At 46.6% G+C, this 20,611-nt stretch overlaps 1 protein-coding gene across 1 annotated transcript in view; it reads left to right on the top strand.

Moving 5' to 3' along the window:
• The window catches only part of fbn3 (fibrillin 3), a 58,821-nt gene that overhangs the window by 28,499 nt on the left and 9,711 nt on the right, over positions 1 to 20,611 (top strand). The window contains exons 8-43 of the mRNA XM_085347201.1: positions 2,860 to 2,985; positions 5,852 to 6,004; positions 7,409 to 7,627; positions 7,729 to 7,872; positions 8,048 to 8,167; positions 8,269 to 8,394; positions 8,473 to 8,595; positions 9,214 to 9,489; positions 9,603 to 9,656; positions 9,737 to 9,862; positions 10,259 to 10,384; positions 10,484 to 10,603; positions 11,829 to 11,966; positions 12,094 to 12,144; positions 12,250 to 12,375; positions 12,458 to 12,685; positions 12,760 to 12,885; positions 12,980 to 13,108; positions 13,228 to 13,353; positions 13,470 to 13,595; positions 14,304 to 14,426; positions 14,503 to 14,628; positions 14,882 to 15,007; positions 15,257 to 15,379; positions 16,132 to 16,254; positions 16,336 to 16,461; positions 16,542 to 16,664; positions 16,755 to 16,877; positions 17,025 to 17,186; positions 17,272 to 17,340; positions 17,423 to 17,548; positions 19,102 to 19,227; positions 19,325 to 19,474; positions 19,556 to 19,627; positions 19,718 to 19,843; positions 20,212 to 20,337. Of these exons, the coding sequence (XP_085203327.1) occupies positions 2,860 to 2,985; positions 5,852 to 6,004; positions 7,409 to 7,627; positions 7,729 to 7,872; positions 8,048 to 8,167; positions 8,269 to 8,394; positions 8,473 to 8,595; positions 9,214 to 9,489; positions 9,603 to 9,656; positions 9,737 to 9,862; positions 10,259 to 10,384; positions 10,484 to 10,603; positions 11,829 to 11,966; positions 12,094 to 12,144; positions 12,250 to 12,375; positions 12,458 to 12,685; positions 12,760 to 12,885; positions 12,980 to 13,108; positions 13,228 to 13,353; positions 13,470 to 13,595; positions 14,304 to 14,426; positions 14,503 to 14,628; positions 14,882 to 15,007; positions 15,257 to 15,379; positions 16,132 to 16,254; positions 16,336 to 16,461; positions 16,542 to 16,664; positions 16,755 to 16,877; positions 17,025 to 17,186; positions 17,272 to 17,340; positions 17,423 to 17,548; positions 19,102 to 19,227; positions 19,325 to 19,474; positions 19,556 to 19,627; positions 19,718 to 19,843; positions 20,212 to 20,337 (4,713 nt within the window). The remainder of the gene's footprint in view (positions 1 to 2,859; positions 2,986 to 5,851; positions 6,005 to 7,408; positions 7,628 to 7,728; positions 7,873 to 8,047; positions 8,168 to 8,268; positions 8,395 to 8,472; positions 8,596 to 9,213; positions 9,490 to 9,602; positions 9,657 to 9,736; positions 9,863 to 10,258; positions 10,385 to 10,483; positions 10,604 to 11,828; positions 11,967 to 12,093; positions 12,145 to 12,249; positions 12,376 to 12,457; positions 12,686 to 12,759; positions 12,886 to 12,979; positions 13,109 to 13,227; positions 13,354 to 13,469; positions 13,596 to 14,303; positions 14,427 to 14,502; positions 14,629 to 14,881; positions 15,008 to 15,256; positions 15,380 to 16,131; positions 16,255 to 16,335; positions 16,462 to 16,541; positions 16,665 to 16,754; positions 16,878 to 17,024; positions 17,187 to 17,271; positions 17,341 to 17,422; positions 17,549 to 19,101; positions 19,228 to 19,324; positions 19,475 to 19,555; positions 19,628 to 19,717; positions 19,844 to 20,211; positions 20,338 to 20,611) is intronic.

Raw genomic sequence — 20,611 nt, 5'->3', positions numbered from 1 at the left:
ACTGACCATGAACACCACAGCTTGCTCTGCACCCGTCCCAACAGGATGCATCACTGCAACCTTTCACCTCCTTTTAGGGTTTATTCGACGGTTGTAGGGTTGGGTAACCCTAACCCCACGTATTTCATCTTTATTTATCTTATTCTTATTTCCTTTTGTTGCTCCCTGTCTGTCCACAAGCTTCTGTACCTCTAGCTTGTGGACGTGTTGTGGGCCCAGCTGCACAGAAACACTGTGTATGTTTTGTGATATTTGTTGAGCTGTTTGAAAACTGTGAAACTACCTGCTGGTTTGAAATACGCGCTCATCCTCTGTACTTCTGGCTGGAGCCTTGAACCAGATGCTAAAGTTTCACAACCACAACTTTATTGACATCTGCAGCATGAACGCAGCGATGAGAAGAGAGAAGAGGAGCCGCGTGTGAACTGTGGGATGACTTTATTTCTTTAGTGCTGGTCAAAGCACCACAAGAGTTCCCACCAAATATTTCCCATTGTAAAATTGCTCTTGGGCAATCAGATCATAGAAAGCATAGATGACCACCAAGACACAATGTAATCTGATTACTCAAACCACTCGTTGATGTGGCCTGGGAGACATTTGAGCACATATTTATTGTGAAAGCAGCCTGCTGCCTGTCTGGCAACAGCCTGCCTGAGACTTTGGGATCCTTTGGGACTGAAGCAGTAACAGAATATGAGTAGGTATGATCATAATAATAGCAGGTGACAGCAATGAAATTGGTTTTATCCTCAGAAAACAGCTGAAATAAGGTGTGTCGTGTGAAACATGTTTGGCAAACGACTTCTTTTGGTCTTATTATTCAATTATTTTGAAATTTGGTTGAAAAACGAGCCCTCGTGCTGTTTTGTTGATTTCATTATTTATATTGCCATTTGTTTGTTTGACTCGTGCAGAGTGAAGGAGTAAGAGTTTAGTGTTTGCAAAGCTTGTAAAAAACAAAAGGACAATTGTGGCGTGTACGTCACAGATTCGCAGGAAACCCGTGTTTAGTGAAATCTCCCGCACAATCTGACCAGATCCTGTGGGAGCGTTTTATTGAACAAGCGGCCACAATGAGAGCTTTCATTGTTAGAGGAGTCGTGTTTTGGAGCGGTTGAGATGTCGTGGGTGTCTGATCACACAGTACCTGAACCCACCGGGACACCTGTTGTTTTCTGAGCTCGGTCTGCTTAACAGCCTCTGCTTTTTACCCTCCTTACCCTGTTTCTGCCTCGCCTTTCATTTTTCTTCCATAAATACAGTGGAAAGGCTTTGGCTCAAAACCAGCTGTTAGTGCTGAACAAAGAAACACTTAACAGCATCTGGGAGACCTAATCGCTGCACACAGACCTCACTGTTGCCCTCAGATTCACATGCATTTACTCCAGTTTTCACATATTTTTTTTTTTTTTTTTTTTTTTTTTAACCTTTATTTAACCAGGAATGTCCCGTTGAGATCAAAGACCTCTTTTTCAAGGGAGTCCTGGCCAAGAGGCAGCACATTAAAAGTCGCAATTAGATTAAAAAATGAATATTGCACTCTAGCTTATCTACATGTATGTGGGAGTTTTTCCCGTGTACACACAGTCGTGCACACGCAGCAGACTCGATGGCTGTTCGCAGACATTTATTCAGGTGACACACGTTTCCTTTCACACACACAGGCAGTCCCTCAAGCGCTGGAGTAACGTCTGGCTTGCTGTTGCTGACGTAAGGTTTATTTGCCTGGGCTTTTACAGCCTCACCTCGGCCTTCAGCAGGGGGAGGACAGCCTGTAGCTGCACACTGAGATGCAGGCACATAGAGACAAAGGACGCGTGGATTTAAGTTACACACTCTTCACTCCTGCAAAGACAAACACTTACACCACGCTTTTCACTTTTCTAGCTGATCGCATTCAGCACACTCGCTTGTGTGTTACTGCACGAGCTGCACCGATGCTGTAATTATACAGTAATTACATATATGGATAAATAAGCGTAACACACCATAAAACTTTGGGTTCCCTCATCATGGAGCAACAAGGACCTCTCTCACAGGATAATACAACTTGAGCTCGACGCTGTCGTACCTCGATGCTCTCAGACCAGCATAAGTCTGAGTCCCGCCGTGCTGCGTTTGGCTTTTATCCTGTTCTGAATTTAGCCTCAAGTCGAGTCGTAATTTCTAGACTGAAAGCAACTGTGGTTACTACATTTACCCCGTACTGTTTATTTCTTTTTTTCATTGCACAACAGGACTCATTTTAACGGAAACATTAACTGTGCATGAATTTATTCTCTTTGCTTATTTCATACACTTACTGGCAGCCACGCTGGAGGCTCGGCTGGCAGTGCAGGCTGTCCACCAACAGGGCTTCATTTTCAGCTTTTTCTGCTTAACCACGGCCAAGACACCAAATGTAAGAGCGAGGGAGACGTGCATGAAAAGGTTCTGTGTTAGTCTGCACATGTCCCGTTCCCAGCCTGTGATTGTTGTTCTTAGTTTCTTCTGTTTGTTTGATATTTTGTAATCTGATTGGTTGTTTTGATGTTACCTTGATGCATTGGTCAGCCGGATGTGCTTTCCTTCTCCGAGCCGTGTGGTTTACTGCGTGATTGTTCCTGCTATTTACACGTTTGGCTGATGAGCTCGAGTTTTAGCCAGAACAGAACAAACCAGAAGTGAAGTAATTCCACTTTGTCAGGCTGCAGATCCATTTGGTTTCCCCCGAGGGAGAAACTCTTGCTCCAGTGTAATAAACTTTTACTGCAGCGTGCTACTGCATCCTAACAAAGAACTGAACATTTGAACATCAGCAGATGTGCTCCACGATCAGATGAACGGAGGTATTTATGATGTAACGGCCTCTTTCAGACATCGACGAATGCAGCACCGTTCCCGGTGTGTGCGACGGAGGAGAATGCACCAACACCGCCGGTAGCTACGTCTGCACCTGCCCACGAGGCTACATCTCCAGCACAGATGGCTCCAGATGTGTGGGTGAGTCACACATAAACAGTTTCGACGTTTCTTTCTCTTACAGTTGTGCACTTCCTCGCCCCCTGGCTCGCTAAGAGCTCCACATCTGGCTGGTAACCTCCCTCCCTCCCTCCTTCGCCGCTTCCTGTGAGTGGAGTTCTGGTGAATCGAGCGGCAGACCTGTGGTCGCCATGTGCGGGAAAACAAACTTACACACATTATTTGTCCTTGACAGCATTAATCTGCTCTAATGTTAGAGCAGATTAATGCTCTAACATTGTGACTCATTCACACACAGTGACTCACACACAGTCCGTAACAAACTGACATGTCGAGTCAGACTCTGGAGTATTAACGGAGACCGTATGGACGAGGATTAGCAAACATGCAAAGGGACAGTTGATATTTTATTCTTATAAGACTTATGAGCCTCGTAATATGATTTACTTGTGAAAGTGGCCTCTGTATGCAACGTCATTTTAGGAATCAGTGTGTGATGATGTGACAAAACTGCAAACAGGGGCACTTTCATGATTAAATAAAAAGTATGAGCGAGTACAAAGTTAATATATACACGTTTTCTGCTGCGTTCCCATATGGACTCCCCTACAATCCTCCCCCCATATGGAGCTTCAGCATTAATATGTCATTTTGCTCCAAAACGGACGACATCAGAGGGAAAAGCAGCCTCTTTGCTTCCATCGTGCTTTCTTAAACTTAACATTCCTATATTTAAGTTATTTCCTAGTTTCACATATGTCATCCATCATCCGTGGAAGGTATTTGGCTCGCTGACTTTGTTTTGGAAAAAGTGGAGCTTTGTGTGAAAATGTCAAGAAGAGCCTCGCGCAGATGTGCAGATGTGTGCATCCGTACGGCGCGTACACAGAGCGCGGGAGATGTCACAGGTAGAGAGCTCGCAGTCATGTAGGGGATTGTTGAGCATCGAGCACGCGGTGAAAGAAACAAAGAGCGAAGAGATTCAGACAAAAGCTGTGACCTCTAAAGTCAGGCCTGAGAAGTGAAATGTACGTCCCTGCACGACTTCAAACCTTGCTAATCGATACGTGTGCTGACGACCTGCATCTCTCAAAGAGAAATGTGGTTTCTTTAGATCGATTGGTCAGCGTCGTACATGAAAAAGGGGTCGTGCACGTGTCTGTGGTATGTTTGTATTACACTGACTCAGTGCTCCGGTCACCGAATTCAGTCCTTCTCCATCTGTTTGTCTTTACACGAGGCCATTTTTCTCCCTTTATCACTTTCAGCCCCGTTATTCTCCTTTCCCCTAAAGACCTTATTCTCTCACTTTATTCCCGTCTCTCTCACACCGTCCTTCTTCTGCCTGAAGCATGGCTCGCACCACAGCTCGTTCCCTCAGCTAGCAGCTCAGTGATTTACTCTGGAGCTCATTTTATCTGTAAGTGGAACAGTTCTCTTATTCTGTCTCCTTTTTAAAAAAACCCAAACTGGAGTACTCTCACACTCCCATCCTCCTCCATTTTCCCCATTACATCCCTCTGACATCCACATCCTGAGCCTTACTTCTGTGGTTGCGGTTTGATGTTGGTCTTGCTCCTGTACATCCTTGGAAAGGCTCGATTGAGAGGAAACCAAGAGGAGATCAGTAAACTTATCCCAACCAATCAAAAAGCCCACAAAACTGGGCTTAAAAACAAAACACAATCTGAGCTTGTTTCCTCAACATGTGACTGCTGGGCTCTCAGCTCCATACATGATCTCTTTGGTTTTTGTGGTTAGAGTAAATTCACAGGAGTGAATCATTTTTACAGAGCATACTGTTTGTTTGCTCTCGTGTTTTAGAAGCAGCATGTTTGTTCTCGTCTCTGTTGGATGCGCTGTGCTGTGATGAAGTGGACCGCTGGGACCTGTTGGGGCCGCTGACAGTAATCAGAGCCTAATGCTCCGTCACACAGTGAAAGTTTGGAAGAGAAAAAGAAAAGAAGACCTGTCCAGTCAGTCAGTCTGTAAAAACACCTCACCAAATGAAAGCATATGCTCGTGCACTGGAGCAACACTAGTGAGCAAACCAACATCTGGATCCAATCGAAGTCATCACCATCCTCATCAGCACCTCCCTCCCCGCTCCCTTTCTCCTCCACCGTGCCTAAAGCTGCGTCGTACCGTCTGGATCTTATAGTTTGTGGAGTTGGTTGCGTGCACTGTGTACTTGCATGTGTGGAAAAGCATATGTTTGTGAATATGTATGGAAGGTATACCTCAGTGCTGCCTGCAAACATGAGCCTGCGTGCTGCACTGTATATGTGTCTCGCAGCACAGCACCGCATGTTCTTTCTAATTGGCAAGAACTGCGCCACATGGAACTGATTAATTCCAGACTGCTGGCTCATTAGTGAGTTAATCGACTTGCACTCCTCCCTCAGCCCCTGACCCCCACCCTGCTCCCTAGTTTTTCCTTTTCTTAAACATCTCCTTCACGTTTGTCTTGCAGTTTATAAAAAGATAAAAATGCCACTTTGCCTTGATTTTTTCTGTCTTTTGGTTTTTGCTTCCCCCTCAGTCACCTCCTTACATACGCTCATTGAAGCCCCGCCCCACATCCTGCCCCATTGACCCCGACCTGGCCGACTGTAACAAATAAGACCTCTCTTTTGGAGGCCCTTCAGATGCCTGCTGTTAGTTGAAAGCCCAGGCAACCTTTCCCACTGCTAACCTATAAAGAAACTTCCTCCCAGGCACCACACAGAGGGCAGCACAGCCTTCTGACCTAAACTTGTGTTGATTTGAATGTTTTAAATCGTAACTCAGCGGCCTGCGACAAAGCTTTGTTTTGCTGTCCTGTTTGCATGAAGTCTTTAAGTTGTTGCTGTATTTTCAGCAACCTGATATTCTTCTCTTTCTTCAGATCAGCGTGCGGGAACCTGTTTCTCTGCTCTGGCAAACGGTCGCTGTGCTGCAGATCTGACTGGTCAGTACACCAAGATGCAGTGCTGCTGTGAGACGGGACGATGCTGGGCTTTAGGGCAGATCCCTGAGATGTGCCCCGTCAGAGGCTCTGGTGAGTATATGTTTAGCTCATTTGTATTCATATAGCACCGACACAACAAGGTCACCTCGAGGTGCTTCGTGTTGTGAGGAAAAGGTTTTACAATAATGGAGCGAAAACTCCACAATCAAATGACCCGCTACAAACAAGCACTTGTCAAGGGTGGGAAGGAAAACCTCCCTTTAAACAGGAAGAGACCCTGGCCCAGGGAGGTCTTCCTTCTCTCAGATGGCCCCGCCCCTTCCTGAGCCTGGTCCTGCCAGAGGTTTCTTCCTCCCCACTGTCGCCAAAGCGCTTGCTCATATGATTGTTGGGTTTTTCTCTGTATGTATTATTGTAGGCTCTACTTTACAATAGAAAGTGCCTTGAGGCGACTGTTGATGTGATTTGGTGCTGTGTAAATAAAGTTGAATTGAAACAGAATCGCTGTGACTGGTTGGGTGTGAGGGGACAGGACAACAGACACGCTGTGGAAGCGATCCAGACAATAATAATAACTACTGATTAAATGCAGAGAGCTGCGTAAACACAAAGGTGACTGATAAAGAAACACCCAGTGCATCATGGGAATCCCCCAGCAGCTGCCTGTTGCAGCATGACTGCTCCAGCTCTGACTGTAAGCTTTAAAAAAGCCTCATCATAAAGGTAGAGAGGGCGTCCTTCTCCCAAACCCAAACTGGGAGCTGTGGTCTGGAAGCTGGAGGCTCTGCCTCCCGTCTGTACTTCAGCTACACCATGTTGGCAACGCTTCTTAGAGAGTTTTTAGGAGAAGCTGATAATAAAAAATACATGTTGGCTCATTCTGTGAGATACATATGAGATTAAAATAAGGAAAAACCCTCCAGCACCTTCAGCACAGTCAAACTAAACGACGCTGTAAGCGTGAGGCTGAGTTTGTGTTGCAGCTCTGACATAAAGGTAAGGGCATCATCCACTGATGAGCATGATGTCATGAACAAAGAGCAAACAAAGAAGCATGGAAAGGACTTATGTGGACATAATTACCCATCATCCCCCTGCTCAAGCTGCGTGAGACCATGTGACCCAGACTCTGTTGCAGAGTGCTCGCTCTCTTCCCCCGTTAAACTTCGGCTCGTGTGCTTTGATTTATCGGGACTTCCCAAACTAAGAGGTTAACATTCGTCCATGTTACCTGCTAAAAAGCACGTGTGCATACATAGCTGCATGTCTATTATGTGCATGTCGTTTTCATCATATTACTCAGTCAGGTTCTACTCGATGGCCTCACTGCAGCTGAAGGAAGCGGATATTTCAGGTGGATCCACGCTGCAGCTTTAAGCGGTCGAGGCCTCTCAGTCCACATCGCTGTAATAATCCACGTAAATGGTTTTTCTTGGCTCTCTGAATCAAACAGTTGTTGGGATCTTCTGATCTGTGCTCTGCTTTCTCTGGCAGATGAGTTCAGGCGTCTGTGTATTGTGGGCGTTCCTCAAGTACACGGTTTCTCTCAACACCACAATGGACACTACCCCTATGGATTCAAGTTCCCCAATGGCAACGGTAACGGAGGGATCGGCAACGGAGGAGGAACGTTTGGGAACAACGGAGGAGGAACGTTTGGGAACAACGGAGGAGGAACGTTTGGGAACAACGGGGGAACCGTCCAGCACATAAGTCTGTCCCTCTGTGCATCTGAATGATTCTTTTAAAGGAGATTTAGATGACAGACTTTGTGTCTGTGCTGTCTGCTTCATGGGCCCGTTTTGTCTCCTCAGGCACCGTTACTGTGAATGAAACGGTGGACGTGTGCAAACACTTTACCAACCTGTGTCTGAACGGACGGTGCATCCCAACGCCGACAAGCTACCGCTGCGAGTGCAACATGGGCTACAAACAGGATGTTCGTGGGGAGTGCATTGGTAAGAAACACGCTGCATGTTGTGGAGGGTACATGCAGCGCCGCAGTTAACTGCATGCACTGCACTGCCATCTTCTGCCAGTCTAAGGAACTTGATTCAAACGTGGGTCTGAAATGTGAAGCGTGGTGTTCGTGTTTATTCTGACCTTTTATGTGCTCTTATTTTCCCGCTCCAGACGTGGATGAATGTGTGAGTAATCCATGTGTCAATGGAGACTGTGTCAACACAGATGGATCATACCACTGCAAGTGCCACGAGGGGTATCAGGGAACCCCCACAAAACAGGCCTGCATTGGTATGTCTGTGAAAACAAAGTCACATCATAAAATCTGTGTTTTCCTTTCAAGTTTTTTACTTTCAGAGAGCATTTAAGGAGCCGTCTTTCTTCTTTTTAAGATATCGATGAGTGTATTGTGAATGGAGTGATGTGTCGCAATGGCCGCTGCGTCAACACTGAAGGAAGCTTTCAGTGCATCTGTAATGCTGGCTTTGAGCTCACCCCTGATGGAAAGAACTGCATTGGTAAGGAGCAAATCCAGAGACGGCTGAAGCTCACATAAGCCGGCAGCTCTATGAACGTTTCCTCTCGGTCCGCTCTAGATCACGACGAATGTGCCACCACCAACATGTGTCTGAACGGCATGTGCATCAACGAGGACGGCAGCTTTAAGTGCATCTGCAAGCCTGGCTTTGCACTTGCACCCAGCGGGCGCTACTGCACCGGTATGTCGATTTATTAAGTACAAACGCAGACTAACAGTCAGCCGAAGACGTTCTGCTTCAAAACGGCGATGACAGATTTGGTGTTGTTTGAAATTCTGCAGATTCTCCGTTGACCTTTTGAAGTTTTGCTTCAGTAGTCAGAGTATTTGAGGCTTCCCCCAAAATGCTTTTCTGCAGAGCCCAGAAAAAGAAAGATTGATGAATTTCCGAATCTCTGTCGAGAGATTTTGCCTTCAACATTCAAGAGGAGCCGCCATTCCCATGACGATCGTACCATAGTACAGAGCGCTCGCACGGCCAAAACACACACGGCTAAACCAGATCATCTAAACTCTGAGTGACCTTGTTCTGTCTTCATGTACCTGCAGACTCTGCAAACATCAAACTAAACCAACACTATTCTTTTTTCATCGCTGCATACAGCAGGCTACTTTGAATAAAACGAAATAGAACAAAATAACTCTGCATGCACGAAAAGAACATTTGAAGCAGCTGTGAGAGAGTAATGCAAACAATAAATCATTCTGGAGGAAACCGGTTGTAATTCTGGTTGTTACAGTCTTGTATGACAAACCGAGCGTGACCCGATGTGATGCATTGGCACCGTCTCTCTGTCAGATATCGATGAGTGTCAGACACCTGGCATTTGCATGAACGGCCGCTGCATCAACTCCGAGGGCTCCTTCCGCTGCGAGTGCCCACCGGGCCTGGCTGTCGATGTGGATGGTCGAGTGTGTGTGGACACACACATGCGGACCACCTGCTACGGCGCTATCAAGATGGGCACGTGCTCGCGCCCGTTCCCAGGTGCAGTGACCAAGTCGGAGTGCTGCTGTGCCAATCCGGAACATGGCTTTGGGGAGCCTTGCCAACCTTGCCCTGCCAGAAACTCAGGTACCCTCTTTGGTTCATCTTACACTTGATTAGCAGTTATGGTCTGAAAATGATAACGAAGCCGAACATTCAGCTCGCACAAATCTAATTTTCATCACATCCTTTCTGCCCAGCTGAGTTCCAGGCCGTGTGCAGCAGTGGCATTGGCATCACAGCTGATGGCAGGGGTGAGCAGGAAGTTTGAAAGTAACCACAGTGTCGTTAAAAAATCTTCAGCATCATCTGAATAAAATATGATGTTTCCCAGATATCAACGAGTGCGCCTTGGACCCGGACATCTGCCAGAACGGCATTTGCGAGAACCTCAGGGGAAGCTACCGTTGCATCTGCAACGCTGGCTACGAGTCTGACACCAGTGGCAAGAACTGTGTCGGTGAGTCGGTCTGAAGTGGTTCGTAACTGTGCTTTTCAAAGTTAGCTGTGCTTTCGGTGCGAGCCACGTGGAGTAGCAGCGTATAGAAACTCATTTTTGACCACAACGTTTCTACTTTTGCAGTTTCAGCTGTTAGATACATGAAAATGTCAAAAAAGAAATAAGTGAACAGCTTAAATCACTGCACAAACATGAATGTGTTGGACTCATATAAGCTGTTGTTCAGTTCTGTACGATACTGACAGGCCTACAGAGCTAGAGCAGCTAACGTTAGCTCAGCTGGTACATGTCAGAGGGTAAACATTACAGGTTCTGATGGTTTGCATGTTTGTTTCTTTGCATTACTCCTGTTTGGACGCAGTGACCAAACAGCACTCTGTTTCCTCTTTCTGGCAGACATCAACGAGTGTCTGGTGAACCGTCTGCTCTGTGACAACGGCCAGTGCAGAAACACTCCTGGCTCCTACACATGCTTCTGTCCTAAAGGGTTTGTTTTCAAGCCGGAGTCAGAGACCTGTGAAGGTGAGCGCACACACACACACACGATAACAATGTGTGTGTGTGTCAAACAATGATGATGAACCAGCTCTGACCTCAGCTGTGTGCTCGCCTGTGTTCCAGACATCAATGAGTGTGAGTCCAGCCCGTGCATCAATGGCGCATGTCGTAACGTGGCTGGGTCTTTCCACTGCGAGTGCACCCACGGCAGCAAGCTGGACTCCACCAACACCATCTGCGTGGGTAAGATCCTGCTCCTCCTCAATGGTCAGTGCAAATTAAGGAAGCGCTGCGGGGTCCAAGACACAGCTTGTGTGAGACAATTACACCAATAATTTCTTTTCCTTCGAGTGATTTTAGTCCACGTCTGCTCTCCACTTTTGTAAACAAACGCTGAGGTTTTCAGGAGCGACCCAGGAGGATTATCATCCTCAGATGGTCTCACAGACACAGCAACACACAAAAAGACTTTTCAGATAAACACTTGCATGCCTGGCCTTGATTCTTTACCTCAGAGAAATCTGCCACAGATTTAAAACGACGATTTTTAAGAGGTTTTATTTTGGAAATCTCTCTGAAGAAGCTACATGCCATCACTACAGCTGGAAGGGTGAATGAGTCATTGAATGAATGCTCATGCACAGCACATGAGCCGGTTGTGCTCGTCTCTGGTTCCTCTGGCTGAGTCCAACTGGCTATGCTGAGAGCCCGTCCTGTGGAGGATGGAGGAGGAAAAGGTTTTATTATTCAGCTGTGAGGCAGGAAGGAAAAGGCCCAAACGGCTCGACAGACTCAGAGTAAAACTCCGAGCAGCTTTGCTGCAGACGCCTCACAACAAAACAACACAACACATGAACGTAACTGGAAATCCAAACGAAAGAACTTTAGAGGCAAACACGACGACAGACTCACAGAGAGGGAGACGCAGACATGAACACACGGAGGAAAATGAGGGAACGCAGCTGTGACCTGTTCCCTCATTTTGAGACAAGGAAAGCGAAACAAAACATAAAGCACACGAAGCAGGAGACTATCAAAATAAAACAGGAAACAACCGAGACACGAGCAGACTTTTTTCATACGGGGCCAATAAAAATACTGGGACACAAAAGCAGAGAGTGCAGGGAGGGGAGGGCGTGGTGACACACAAAGTGATACAGGAATAAAGAACAAGTTCATCTTTCAACTCATCGTAGGGCGTCTCCCACTCATGGTGCTCACATTATTAAAACTATTACCAACATGGGACAGTCAGGACACGACAGACTGGGAGCAGGCTGGACACCAAAGGGAACAGGAACTGGGAGTAACCAAGTCAGATGTGCTACAAAATACTAAAAGCCCAACTGAAACTAGAATATGAATCTGTCTCCTAAATCTCAAAGACCGCGACTCCGTGTGCTTTTAGAGCAAAGCTGTCACTGCGACAGCGATACTTTCCTCACGCTGTTGTTCTTTGGCTCTACAGATAGCATGAAGAGTACCTGCTGGCTTACGATTCAGGACAACCGCTGTGAAGTCAACATCAACGGAGCCACGCTAAAGTCTGAGTGCTGCTCCACGCTGGGAGCTGCGTGGGGCAGCCCGTGTGAACCCTGCGAGATCGGTCCGTAGACTCGTAGATGTGTTAATTACAGCTACATACGTGTGGCAGTTTATTAAATCAAATATAAACCAAACTATTGCTTCGTAGAAATACTTTACATCACATCTTGATTTCTCGTGGTTCTCAGACACCGCTTGTTCCCGGGGACTTGCTCGCATGAAGGGCCTCGTCTGTGAAGGTGAGAACATCTGATGTCTAACTGAGAACTGACCTGGAATCATTACTTCCTGTAACGTGTGCCCGAGGATTGCTTCAAAATATTGTTTTGATTCTCCAAATGCAGACATTAACGAGTGCGAGGTGTTCCCCGGAGTATGCAAAAATGGCCGCTGTGTGAACACCCAGGGCTCGTTCCGCTGCGAGTGCGCCGAAGGTCTCACCTTGGACAGCTCTGGGCGCACCTGCGTGGGTAAGAGGACTGCCGTGAAATCAGACACCATCCTTTCTTCCAGAGTTCTGGGACAGATGACTTTCATTTTCAATTTTTCTAGACATGCGCAGTGAGCAGTGCTACCTGAAGTGGCACGAGGATGAGTGTGGCGAGCCGGTGCCTGGGAGATACCGTCTGGACATGTGCTGCTGCTCAGTGGGTGCTGCCTGGGGTGTCGACTGTGAGGAGTGTCCCACACAGGGCTCACCTGAGTACAGAGCCATCTGTCCCCGAGGACATGGCTTTGCCAACAGAGGAGACATCCTGACGGGCAGACCCTTCTACAAAGGTCACTCTCCGCTTCCTGAATATGCACAGCTTCCATACGTTCTTTTGCTTCACGTTCTCTGTGTTTGTTTTCAGATGTGAACGAGTGTAAGGTTTTCCGTGGTCTGTGCACCTACGGCACCTGCAGAAATACCATCGGCAGCTTCCGGTGTCGGTGCAACAACGGATTCGCTCTCACCTCCGACGAGAGGAACTGCACAGGTGTGAACGACGGGCGCAGGCCGCAGCTAAGCGCAACGTCACCGTCTCCTGTAACGAGCACGCAGCGAGCACTCGTTCTGTGTTTGTGTTTCAGATATCGACGAGTGCCGAATCTCTCCCGACCTGTGCGGTCACGGTACATGCGTCAACACGCCCGGCAGCTTTGAGTGCGAATGCTTTGAGGGCTATGAGAGTGGCTTCATGATGATGAAGAACTGCATGGGTACGGATGAACCACGCTCAGAGAGTTTTGAGACGCTACACTGAAAGTGACGTCAGTCCAGCCGATATTTAGCTTTTCCCTTTGACTTCCTCTGTGTCCTGCTGTCTTTTGCCTCACAGACGTCGATGAGTGTGAGAGAAACCCACTGCTTTGTCAAGGAGGAACCTGCCTGAACACAGAAGGGAGCTACGAGTGTGAATGTCCCCCTGGACACGCACTCAGCACAGATGGATCGGCCTGCGAAGGTGCGGCATGCGTCACGCTGCCAGTGCATTCATTCATCCTCCTAAGACGTCTTTAATAATTAACCAAAAACAGTTTCGTATCATTTTAAAGTCTCTGCACCTTGTTGTTGGTTCAGATGTGAATGAGTGCCAGCTGAGCGACAACTTGTGCAAGAATGGCCAGTGCGTCAACATGATGGGAACTTACCAGTGCTCCTGTGACACCGGTTACCAGGCCACACCGGACCGACAGGGCTGCGTCGGTGAGTAGAGCTAAAGTCATACTAGAGGGCGTGTGAAAGCGAGGCAGCAGCAACAGCAAAGATGATGGGAGCTCAGAAGGCGGAGCAGGTCATCTACTGATCAGGAGGTTGGAGGTCGTTCCCCGGCTGATCCTCCAGTCTGTACACCAGAGAAGAAGAAGTTGTATGAAGTGCTGCGAGTCTTCAGCTAGAGTAGAAAAGTTCACAAAAGAACCAGACTGTTTAAGGCTGTGCAGCCATTTGGGTCCAGTCATCTGCGGCGCGGATGCAGCAGAGAAATAACCGAGACAAGCTTTAATGATTATCACGCAGGACAGAAACATGAGTGGGGGCGCAAAGGGAGACTGACACCGTTTATACAAAGAGTAACGAGGCAACAGGTGGGAACACAGCTGCAGACAACAAACCAAACAAGACAGGAAGCGACACTCAGCTCACGACACACTTACCAAAATAAAACAGGAAGAGAGACACGACTGAACAGGAGGACTTCCACAAAGATGAGACTGCAGGAAGAGAATGGGAATGCTAAAGGGAACGAAGAGAACTAGAACTGGAGGAACCAAAGCCCCACATCAGAAGATAACAGAACTGAAAACATAAAATAAAACTATGACAGAACATGAACTTTAATCACTTAGAAACCCAAACGCCCGAATAACACAGACGATGCGTGTTTTCATTCATAGCTGCGACCTCTCATTGCAGATATCGATGAGTGCACCATCATGAACGGAGGCTGCGAGACCCACTGCACCAACTCAGAGGGCAGCTACGAGTGCAGCTGCAGCGAGGGATATGCACTTATGCCTGACCTCAGGACCTGTGCAGGTAAAGAGACAGCATGAAGGAGAAATGTTACTGCGTCGCTGCGTGTGGAGACTGAACGGTCTGCCTGTGCTGTCAGATATCGATGAGTGTGAGGAGACTCCAGACATCTGCGACGGAGGCCAGTGCAGCAACATCCCTGGAGACTATCGCTGCTTGTGTTTCGATGGGTTCATGGCCTCCATGGATATGAGGACCTGTATCGGTAGGCCTATAATTTGAGTGTGAAGCCAACGCTGGCGTCTTGATCTGTAAATCCGTTTCCCTCTTTTGTGATTTTGTGTCTTTTTCGTCTGCCGCCTTCATTTATTCATTCAGTCTCTGACGTGTTTATAAATATAGATGAGCTTTCTGTGGCTGCCCAGCATCTGTGGGACTTCCACTGTCACTCTCATTTTGTGTCACTCTAATCTCCACGGTGAGAACATTCATGTATAATCTTCATCTCTCCATCTCAGATGTGAACGAGTGCGATCTGAACCCAAACATCTGTCTCCATGGTGACTGTGAGAACACCAAAGGCTCCTTCATCTGCCACTGTCAGATGGGATACTTTGTCAAAAAGGGATCGACGGGCTGCACAGGTACATCAGAGGCCGAGCTGAGCGGCCTGAGCTTCTGTCGGGACTCGTTCATGCATACAAGAGTTCCCGATCCAGAGTTCAGAAATTATTCATTCAAAGTGAAGACCTGGTCAGAGTTGTCCTTTCCTTAAATAAAGGAGAATTTCACCCGAGTAAACCAACATTATTAGTGCTGCCTGCTTCTTCTTCGTACCGGGCTACAAAACAAACTGCCTGTTCTTTGCTTAACTGAACTCTGAATATTTCCAGATGTTGACGAGTGTGAAATCGGATCCCATAACTGTGACATGCACGCCGCCTGCGTCAACCTTCCCGGAAGCTTCAAATGCCGCTGCCGAGACGGCTGGGTGGGAGATGGCATCAAATGCGTGGGTGAGTGGGTATTACTGTGTAGTTTATGTGGAGGCATCAGGTTCGAAAGAGCATAGAAGGAATTAGAGGTGGGAATCACCAAACATCCCACGATACGATATTATCACAATACTTAACGCACGATACGATATTATTGCAATTTTTTAAAATATTTTGCGATATTCAGATTCTGTCCATAAAGGTAAACTTCATCAATATTCATTTTATCTAATATCAAAGTCTCACACTCAGTCTTTCTCTCATCTCAGTTTTATTGTTGACAAACTGAACGGTTTGTATTACAGTCTAGTCCAACTTAACTGAAACCATCTGGTACAATTACAGCTATTCTGAACTATGCAATATGAAAACTATGCAGCCCCTTCAGCAACTGAAGAATTTGAAAGTAAATTAAAACAAAATATAATTTTACATTAAATAAAAAAGTTTTAAACTTAATTAAAATAAAACATGTCTTAAATTAAAATAAGTAAACTGTCGTGTTTATTGCTGCCATAAAAACAGTTAAACACATTTGACAGTGTCAGGATTGTTGCTCAGAAAAAGGATCAACATGCTCTGAAGTCAGAGCACAAAAACTTTTTTGTAACAAAATATCGATTTGTGCCGTCCCTGCATCGATACATTATTAGCAAACAAAATATCACGATGCTACACAGTATCGATTTTTTCCCCACCCCTAGAAGGAATACAATTACCTCGTTAAATCCAGAATATGCTGACGTGAAGCTTTCCACTTCTGTCTCCTGCAGATGAAGACGAATGTGCTGCAGAGGACCACAACTGCAATCCCAACGCAGACTGCGTCAACACGCCGGGATCCTACAGGTGCACCTGCAAAGAGGGCTTCAACGGAGATGGCTTTTCATGCTCCGGTAAGACTGTCGGAGCTGTCCCGATTAAAGCCAGCGACTGCGTGTCCAGCGCACAGTAAGTTTTTAACATATCTCTCGCAGACATGGACGAGTGTGCAGACAATGTGAACCTGTGTGAGAACGGCCAGTGTCTGAACGCCCCGGGAGGCTATCGCTGCGAGTGTGAGATGGGCTTCACTCCTACAGAAGATAGCAAGGCCTGCCAAGGTGCTGCTCACTTTACTCGTTTTCCTTCCAAACAGGTGGTGTCCAAAAGACAAAAACCCAAACTTGTGTCCTCCCCACAGACATCGATGAGTGTAACTTCCAGAACATCTGCGTGTTTGGAACGTGCCAGAACCTTCCAGGGATGTTCCGCTGCGTGTGTGACGATGGCTACGAACTGGACCGCAGTGGAGGAAACTGCACTGGTTTGTGCTTCTGTCTCAGCTCATTAATGGTTTCTTTCATGTGCTTTTTCCATTTATATGAACAAGTTTTCTGATTGCATGTCAACGCAGACATCAACGAGTGTGCGGACCCTGTTAACTGCATCAATGGACTCTGCGTGAACACACCAGGAAGCTACCTGTGCAACTGTCCACCTGACTTTGAGCTAAACCCCACAGGAGTGGGCTGCGTGGGTGAGTCACACTGAGAAATGCAGTTTGTTCTGTGCCGGGATGGGTCACACAGCATAATGAAGTTTAATGTGTTTAACATATCTGTGCGCCGCCCAAAATGTTGCTCGTTTCATTCTTGGACTCGCTGCCGTTCGGTGTCTTTTTCAGACACCCGTGTTGGGAACTGCTTCCTGGATGTCCTCGCCCGCGGCGATGGAGGAATCTCCTGCAGCGCAGAGATCGGAGTGGGTGTGACCCGAGCTTCCTGCTGTTGCTCAGAGGGGGTCGCCTGGGGAAACCCCTGTGAACTGTGCCCCCTGCTCAACTCCAGTATGCACAGACCCACTCGCTTCATTTATTTACAGTGTTTATTTCCAAATGCAAACCTGCATGTGTGTCTCTGTCTCGTCTGCAGCCGACTATAAGACTCTGTGTCCGGGAGGAGAAGGGTTCAGACCCAACCCCATCACGGTCATCCTGGAGGGTAAAACGTTGTTTTCTGTCCTGTGTTTAAAGACAACACGTTGGTGTCACTGATGGATGTAACAAAGCGAATTCTTTTCCAGATATTGACGAGTGCCAGGAGCTTCCAGGCCTCTGCCAGGGTGGAAACTGTGTCAACACATTTGGCAGTTTCCAGTGTGAGTGTCCACCAGGGTACTACCTCAATGAAGAGACTCGCATCTGTGAAGGTGAGAGCTGAAATCACAGTTACACTGAAAATCCTGCCCCTCGTTATAGACACTTCCTGTCAGAGCTACACCAGGGTGTACGTCTGCTGTAACCAAGGAAACATGCACAGATAAACTCAGCTACTCTGAAAACAAACCAATGAGAAACTGCAGTTGAAGAATTGAAATAAGTGAACAGGTGTGAGGAGAAACCTTAGCAGTTATTTTTAAATATTAGTATTAATCACACTTGATATAAACATATGAGGTAAACATGCAGTCGTCCCCTGAGCCCGGGTCATGTGATGATGGAGCGTGTCCCGTCCCTCCTGTCCTTCTTCTTCGTCGCCTGCTGAGGATGTCTGACAACCGTCCTCCTCTTATTAGAGTTCTTTCAGTTGTACGACTGCATCGTTTTTATTTATTGAGTCACTTCCTTTCTTGTTCATCAGATAAACAGTAAAGTCAAGATGTTTTTAATGTGTTTATTTTGTATTCATTTGCTGCCTAAATGCACGCGCGCACACACACACACACACACACACACAACATTCAAGCACAAACACTTACAGTAAGTTGAGTTACACAGTAATTACTCAGTAATCCTGTACACAGCCACTCGTCAGTGTTGTTTCTGTTTCTTTTCACGTCCTTAAAATGAGTCTCACCACTGTGCCTGTACAATATATGTTAATTACAGAGGCCGGTAGTAACTAATTACATTTACTCAGTTACATTTACTGAGTAACTTTTAGGAAAAATTACTTTAGGAGTAGTTTTACTACATTACACTTTTTAATTTTACTCGAGTAATATTATGATGAAGTATCGCGACTCTTACTCGAGTGAATAATAAACACGTTTGAACCAAAAATGCAGGAAACACAAACCTGCAGTTTGTTAGTGTTACTCCGTCTGCTCCGCCTGTTGGAGATGAAGTTACACCATCACTCTGTTCGAACATGTATTTATATAATTACATCTATATTACCTTCTCTAAATATTAGTTTAATAATGATTTGGAAACGTCTTTCTGCTGCTTAGATTTATTCTTTTCAGTCTTTAAAATACCAACATTTGCACTAAACATTAAATCAGATGATCAGTTACTCAGTACTCAAGTAGCCTTTTTTACTAAATACTTTTTTACTCTTACTAGAGTAATGTCTTGGAGGCTACTTTGTACTTTTACTTGAGTAAAACTATGTTGAGGTAGTGCTGCTGTCACTGTTTGGCTACTCTGCCCACCTCTGGTTACATTGTTTTCACTTTTACCCCCATTACATGAAATATGTAATTAATACATAATTTGTTATTAATGTTACAAGTAGTGGTGAGAAAATCAGACACATTTTGTAGATAAGTCCATGAAATAGAACATTTTATTAGCTAATGCTGTTGCCAGTAGCTGATATTAATTGTGGATTAAATTATGGAGAAAAAGTAACAAAGTAAAATTGTAACGATAATCAAATGTCACATCCAGTCTGAAGTAAGCGTGACTCAGATGTCCAGAGCTGATAACGATCGCCCAGCAGCAGGTCTTTGACACGCTGCTCATGCTTTATTTGCAGATATCGATGAGTGCACGACTCACACTGGGATCTGCGGGCCCGGCACCTGCTACAACACTCTGGGCAACTACACTTGTGTGTGTCCGCCTGAGTACATGCAGGTCAATGGAGGAAACAACTGCATGGGTGGGTGGAGCAGATTCGTCCTCGCTGTTGCTTATTTAATGACATGTCCAACAGTGTCAAACCTTTCCTGATGACTACTTTCCTTCTCGTATGGCAGACATGAGAAAGAGCGTGTGCTACCGCAACTTCAACGACACGTGTGAGAACGAGCTGTCCTTCAACATGACCAAGAAGATGTGCTGCTGTGCCTACAACGTGGGGAAAGCTTGGAACAAGCCGTGTGAAGCCTGTCCAACTCCTGCCACCAGTGAGTTCCAACAAAGTCCTCGAAACACGAGCTACAGCCTGTTTCCCATCGCTGATTCTCACTGGATTTCTTTTTCTCCAGCTGAATACCAGCTGCTGTGTGGTAACCAGGCTCCTGGCTTCATTATTGACATCCATACTGGCAAACCAATTGGTAAGTATTACGACATCAAGAGCCCCACCTGCTATCGTGCATGTTCACTGCTGTGCCTCGTAAATAGACCACGGTGGTGATTTTCTGCAGATATTGACGAGTGCAGGGAGATTCCTGGCATCTGCGCCCATGGAGTGTGCATCAACCAGATTGGGAGCTTCCGATGTGAATGTCCGATGGGCTTCAGCTACAACAACATACTACTGATCTGTGAAGGTAGCACTCAGGCTTTCAGTGACATTTGGTCTGAAATGTCCTCACACCATCCTCAGTGCGACAGGGGAAGACTCTGTGCACACTCGAATTAATACTCTGATAGTTGCTCTTACAGTCACTTCTACCAATATAGTCATTGCTGCCTTTACCAACAAGAGGTGTCTCCTTGTAAAAAAGCACAGTGGCTCTAAGCGGAAGTACCTGCCAGAGCCATCAGTCAGCCAGTCAGCAGCTGTCTGTACTGTATCAGAGCCAAAATGGCGCTGTTGTGTTTCCTGCTGTCCGCGAGCTGACGCCGTGCTCTGACCAGACAGTTACAGAGCCTGTGATTGATGCCCACTGTTTCTCTCCTCCTTCCTCTGGCGTAGATATCGATGAGTGTAACAGTGGGGACAACCTGTGCCAGCGCAACGCCAACTGCATCAACATTCCCGGCAGCTACCGCTGCGAGTGCTCGCAAGGCTTCAAGCTGTCTCCCAGCGGGGCCTGTTTGGGTGAGTCCACACTGTGTGACAGGCTCACAGAGCCATCGTGTAAGGAGTCCAGGGAGACACGAAATGGGTTTAGGTTCATTCAGCTTCTCTATATGTAAAGAAATGTATTTAACCTCCTAGGACCTGCGTCCACATATGTGGACATCACATTTTGGGTTATTTAGACCAAAATACTCAATTTTGCTCTACAATGGCCTGAAATCCACTTACGAGGACATTATGCTGCTACTGTTCTATCAAAATTGTAAATGAATATCCTCATGTGTGGCTCAGA

The sequence above is a fragment of the Diplotaxodon limnothrissa genome, linkage group LG23 (assembly GCF_057381915.1).
Source record: "Diplotaxodon limnothrissa isolate DT_005_m linkage group LG23, D_limnothrissa_male_GT1.1, whole genome shotgun sequence".
In the NCBI taxonomy this organism is placed as follows: Eukaryota; Metazoa; Chordata; class Actinopteri; order Cichliformes; family Cichlidae; genus Diplotaxodon; species Diplotaxodon limnothrissa.
The sequence above is the reverse complement of the archived record's forward strand: the minus strand, read 5'-3'. Positions and strand labels throughout refer to the sequence as shown.